This window comes from Camellia sinensis, chromosome 15, assembly GCF_055761805.1.
Source record: "Camellia sinensis isolate YWXY chromosome 15, ASM5576180v1, whole genome shotgun sequence".
NCBI lineage: Eukaryota > Viridiplantae > Streptophyta > Magnoliopsida > Ericales > Theaceae > Camellia > Camellia sinensis.
Genome location: NC_138975.1, coordinates 74,829,946 through 74,836,304, shown reverse-complemented (window position 1 = coordinate 74,836,304; position 6,359 = coordinate 74,829,946). Strand labels below are relative to the sequence as shown.

General features: G+C 32.8%; 1 protein-coding gene across 1 annotated transcript; it reads left to right on the top strand.

Annotated features, from left to right (window-relative positions):
- Window positions 1–3,387: 3,387 nt before the first annotated feature.
- LOC145813067 (uncharacterized) lies at window positions 3,388–3,801 on the top strand. Its single transcript, XM_082908330.1, has one exon. It carries the CDS (start codon window positions 3,388–3,390, stop codon window positions 3,799–3,801), a length of 414 nt encoding a protein of 137 aa, XP_082764456.1.
- Window positions 3,802–6,359: the final 2,558 nt, after the last annotated feature.

The following is a 6,359-nucleotide window of genomic DNA, read 5'->3' as shown; positions in this document are numbered from 1 at the left end:
AAAGGGTCTATCAAGTATTAGCTTAATTGGAGGGCTAACACACAATTTTGATAGTTCATTCAAGTCAACATTCTTTGTTCTGTCTCTTACTTTCAAAAGTTTCAAGATTTATTAGCCAAAAAAAAAAAAAAAAAGGTCGTAATTTGAATTGAGTGAGAAAAAGTGAAGATTTAGTTTAAAAGCAATTGCATACATTGATAGTGAAGAATTTCCATTGCTTTAAGAAAGATATAAATCTGTACCATAGCCAAAAAAAGAAACGAGGAATGAAAAGACACTTTTTGACAAAAGCTACAGAAATGAGTATTAAAAACCAAAACAAACTCAAGAAATGCGGAGATACCATTCATCAATGTTCATGGATCATTAAAGTAAAATTAAGATTCTAATACATTAGATTCTCATTTTTTTCCCCTTAATTCCTCAAATATCAGGGTTTATAAATCCTCTTTGAAATCACACAATTTGCAATTAGCAATAGGACTCAATGGGTGAAAGTCTAGAGAGCAAGAACAAGCATGGCTAGAAGCATCATTCCAATTGTTTACAGGTGTACAAGCGGTAAAATTCAAAGAGCAGTCCAATCACCACTCGAGCAAGATGGGTCGATTTGGGGCTAGGTCAAATTAGGGGTTAGGTGTGAAGGTATATGCGAATGGAAGAGACATAGAGAGGGAGGCATAGAGAGAGAGAGAGAGAGAGAGAGGACATACCTTCCCGAGACAAAGCGACAATGGTGCTCGTGTAACCCTTGTGGTGGTGCTCTAGTAGCAGAGAGGAGGGTAGAGGCATGAGGCGTGAGAGAGAAGAGATACAGAACCGTAAGGCGTGAGGCATGAAAGAGAAAAGAAACAGAATCGTGGGTTTGTTTAATCAATGGATTATGCTTCCATTCCCGACCAACTGAAAATGTAGTCACTAATTCATTTAGGAATCCCTCCAAATTTTGAAATCTTACCTCCAAAAATTTCCATACAAAGTAAATTTTTGGCGATCAAACTTTGGGTCGCCAAAAATAAAAAGTAAATTTTTGTTTTTCATTAGGCCACTAAATAATTTTAGTAGCCAAAACTAACTATACAGCAACTAAAAAAAGTTTTTGTCGCTGAAAATAACTTTGTGGTAACCAAATTTTTGGTCGCCAAAGATAAAAAGTAAATTTTTGTTTTTCATTCAGCCACTAAATAATTTTAGTAGCCAAAACTAACTATACAGTGACTAAACTTTTTTTAGTCGTTGAAAATAAATTTTTGACGACCAAACTTTTGGTCGCTAAAGATAAAAAGTAAATTTTTGGATTTCATTCGGTGACTAAATAATTTTAGTAGCCAAAACTAACTATACAATGACTAAAAATTATTTTTGTTGCCAATTGGGGAATTTTTGCCAACTAAAAAATTTTTTAGTTGCCAATTATGGCATTTTTATCAACTAATTTTTTTTTAGTTGCCAATAATCAATATACCCCGACTCAAAAAAATTAATAGCTAAATCTTGTACTTTTGCCGACTAATATAATTTTTGGTCGTCAATTCCACAACTATTGGTGACTAAATTTTTTAGTCGCCAAATTTGGTTGCCAAAAGTATAATTTTCTGTAGTGGGAGTTACACTTGGATCATGGGTCCAAGCCTATCTATATATGCCTGTGATAGCCATAAAAAACTAGACGTTTTGTTAATAGAATATGTTTGAAACTTTGTTCCTTTCACTTTTCCATATGGTTCTGTGAAAGTGTTTTGTAAGTAGTTTTGTTTATACATTCAAGATTTGATCAATCAAGAATAAGATTCAAAAGCTTGAACAACATGACTTGAGGTATTCCTCTTTCTAATTAAATTATGTTTTAATTCTTACAATTAGTATCAAAGCCTCCTTCTATTCTATTGTTTAGCATTCTTATAATTTTATGGAGACCAAATCCTGTTCGATCTTATTCATATCTCTATCCCGTCATTATTTTTGTTATACCAACGTGTTCATTATTTCATAAAATCCTAGCTTTATTTTTATGATTGCAACATAAGACTTTGTTTAGTGAACTGTGGTATGAGGTCTCAAAGAAACAAATTAAGAAATTATTTTCAATAATTATCTACAGACTTTTGGGTAGCTATGAAAATTGTTGAACTTTATATCACTGACTTTGAGACATTTTAGTTTGTTTTATGCATATGGGTTTGATGTCCATCTTGCTGTATTTGTATAAATTATAATAAAATTGTTACTTTATATCATTGTTTGATATCCATGTAGCACACTATGCCCATTGTTTTGAATTGTTTAATTTGTTTTACCCTTCTGGGTTTGATGCGTATTTAACTGCTTGTATAAAAAAAATATTACTAGACTATTTCACTAATTCAATGAATATATATATATATATATATATATAGACTACATGTGAAATTAAGCAATAAACTCATATTTGCTTATGGAATTCAAGTTGATTTACGATTGCTTCCTTTATTTGAACTTTCTGTGACTATAGTTTTCTACTATAAAACAAATACAAAGGAAATAATAAGTCCTGTATGTGCATTTTTTGAGCAAAACAACATCTAGTCTTGTCTAACAAAACCCACACCGATTTAAATTTAATCTTGAATTTTATAGTGGAACTAACAAGCTATTCAGATTATTCTATTGTAGTTGCATGTATAGATAGTAAGTGACTTCATTTAAATTTCAAACAGGAAATTATTTTAAATAATGTCCCTTCAAGCCTTATAAATTTTAAGTTCATTGGCATGCTATCTAGAATAGTGTAATATTATATTACACAAATTAAAGTAATAATTTATTCCATGAAAATTTATGTGAACATATGGATTTGTTTCATGTTCTATGCCATATTTAAAAAATTTTATTTTTGTTTTAAAAATAGCCATAGCATCTTAAAACATAAAGATGTAGTGATTCTCAGCATTCTGATTACATAAAGTTAAAAATTAATTTGGCATTTTAATATTACAATTATGTTTTATGTATAATTTATCACTCCCACAGAAAAGTAGTAATTTATGAAACTTAAATGGAATAAGATAATGGATTGGATATTAAAGGAATTAGACACTCTAAACCCACACGTGTGAGTTTCTTTTCTCTTGAATATTTCGGAATTCAATAGTCTTATTATAAAGTAATAGCAAATCTAATAAAGTTTAGCGACCTCTACCCATAGGAAGATTTAGATTTGTTACTGAATTTGACATTGGTTGATTCAAACTATAGTTATAGTTTGAAAGCATTAATAATGTTCTTGGTAATTGCAGTGATTTCTACCTCTATATTGTCTAATGAGTCTTCTCGTATTCCACTCTTGAACGGTGATATTTTATTTATTTTTTGGACTGGAAAGACAAAATCCTTCTAACATTAGAGTGCATGGATCTTGATCTGGTACTTCATGTGGATAAACCTCCTGAACTCATGAATGAGAGTTCCGCTATAGAGAAGAATACTTATGACAAGTGGGAGCGATCAAATCGCTTAAGCCTAATGCTCATAAAGTCACATATCAGCAAAAGCATTAGGGGCTCAATTCCACCATCTGATAAGGTCAAAAACTACATGAGGGCTATAGAAGAGCAATTTGTTAGTTCTGACAAGAAATTGGCAAGCACCCTAATGAACAAACTATCAGGCATAAAGCATAACAATTCTAGGAGTGTGCATGAGCACATTATGGAAATGAGGGACATTGTAGCTCGTCTTAAGTCCTTAGAGATTGAGATTTCTGAGTCTTTCCTTGTTTATTTCATACTCAATTCTGTTCCTGTGGAATATGGAGCATTCTGAATTTCTTACAACACATAGAAGGAAAAATGGTCTATCAATGAACTTTTGACCATAAGAGGAGGAGAGATTGAAGTATGGAAAAGTGGAAAGTGCTCATCTAGCAACACATAAAGGAGGGAAATGAAAAAAAGAGCAAAGGTAATCCAAAATGGAAGAAGCATGGTGTAGTGCCATTCAAAAATCATGGCAATAAGGATGCCCGCTTCTTTTGCAAGAAAAATGGTCACATGAAGAAAGACTGCCCCAAGTGTAAGAAATGGCTCGAGAAGAAAGATAATCACATATCTCTTGTGTGTTATGAATCTAATTTTGTTAATACTCATCAATACGATTGGTGGATTGATCCGGGTTCTACAATTCACATTATTAATGCCATGTAGTGCTTCTTCAACCTAAGGAAACCGACGGGAAGTGAACAAGGCATCTATTCGGGCAATGGTATGTGTTCGTATGTCGAAATTGTGGGAACTTTCAGACTTGTTTTAAAGAATGGCTGGATCTTGAAAACACTCTTTATATTCCATCATTTTATAAAAATTTAATTTCTGTTTCCATACTAGTACCGTTTGGATTTGAATTTCTGTTTGTTGGTTCAAATTTTAGTTTGTTTCAAGACTCTGTTTCTATAGAATTTGGTACTTTAATTAATGGTTTGTACAAATAAAATTTGGTTCTTGTTTTTGAACAAAGTCTTTTAACTTTGCATGGTGATATTGACATTAAGTGTAATATTGTTGATGAGTCCTCCTCTATACTTTGGCATAGGAGATTGGGACATATTTCCATCGAGAGAATAATGAGGTTGGTTAATGATGAAATCCTTCTGACTCTTGATTTTACCAACTTTGGTATTTGTGTGGACTGCATAAAGGGTAAGTAGACCAACAAGACCAATAAAGGTGCCCAAAGGAGTGAGGAAATTCTTGGAATCATACACACTGATATTTGTGGACCATTTACTCCACATTATTTGAATGGTCAGAGATATTTTATCTCATTTATTGATGACTATACACGATATATGCATTTCTACCTCTTGTTTGATAAGGCCGAGGCATTTGATGCCTTTAAAGTTTATAAAGCAGAGGTAGAGAGACAAACAGAAAAGAAAATTAATATTGTGAGGTCAGACAGGAGTGGAGGATATTATGGAAGGTACACAGAATTGGGACAATTACCAGGTCCATTTGCTAAGTTCCTTAAGGAAAAAGGCATTATTGCACAATATTCAATGCTTAGCACACCACAACAAAATGATATTGCTAAAAGAAGAAACCGACCACTTATGGACATGATAAGGAGCATGCTTAGTTATTCTAATGTGCCTATAAAATTATGGGGTGAAGCTTTGAAAATTGCTGTGTATATCTTAAACAAGGTTCTGTCCAAGGTTGTTCCCAAAACACAATTTGAGTTATGAAAAGGATGGAAGCCAAGTTTAAAACACTTACACGTTTAGGGTTGTCTAGTTGAAGTGAGGGTGTATAACCCACATTTAAAGAAATTAGACCCTACAATACTTAGTGATTTTTTTCATAGGCTATGCGAAAAACTCCAAGGGCTATAGATTTTGTGATCCTTTAAATTCACTTAGAATTGTTGAAGTCAGAAATGCTAAGTTTATTGAGGAAGTTGACCCTAGCAGGAGTTACCCTCAAAAGATACAATGGAAAGAATCACGAGATCCAGATACAACACTCATGAATATAGGTGAATTGGTTGTCTTTTAGGATAATCAACCTAGTATCCTTAAAGGTCAACAAATTTAAGAACTTTCACCACAAGAGAAACAAGTCAACATAGAGCCTGTAGTCTCAATTAGTTCAAGTCCCAATTAAGACTACAGAATTAAGGAGATCCTCACGAGTTAGAAAGTCAGCAATTTCTTGTGACTATTTTGTATACTTAATGGAGTTTGATTTTGACATCGGACCTAAGGATGATCTCATTTTATTTTCCAATGCCACGATTAGGAATGATTTGAAATTATTGTATAATGCCATGAAGGAAGAGTTGGAATCTATGGCAAAGAATCAAGTCTGGGAAATTGTCGAGTTGCCTAAGGAAGTTAAAGCTGTTGGCTACAAATGGGTATATAAGACCAAGAAAGACTCAAATGGCAATATTGAACGATATAAGGCCGGACTTCTAGCCAAGGGTTTTACTCAAAGAGAAGGCATTGATTATCATAATACCTTCTCTCCGGTTTCTAAGAAGGATTTATTTAAAATTATCATGGCATTAGTAGCTCATTTTGATTTAGGGCTATATCAAATTGTTGTGAAAATGACATTTTTAAATGGGGATCTTGAGAAAGAAGTATATATGAAGCAACCTGAATGTTTTTGTTCTGATAAAGATAGTCACTTAGTTTGGAAGCTCAAGAAATCCAAATATGGACTAAAACAAGCTTCCCAACAGTGGTATTTAAAGTTCCACAATATTGTTACTTCATATGGTTTTATGGAGAACATTGTGGACAACTGTACATACCTTAAGGTTAGTAGGAGCAAGGACATTTTTCTAGTTCTATATGTAGATGACATTTTACTTGCATC

Coding starts and splice junctions, on each gene's coding strand:
- LOC145813067 (XM_082908330.1), top strand. CDS start 3,388: ATGGATCTTGATCTGGTACTTCATGTGGATAAACCTCCTGAACTCATG.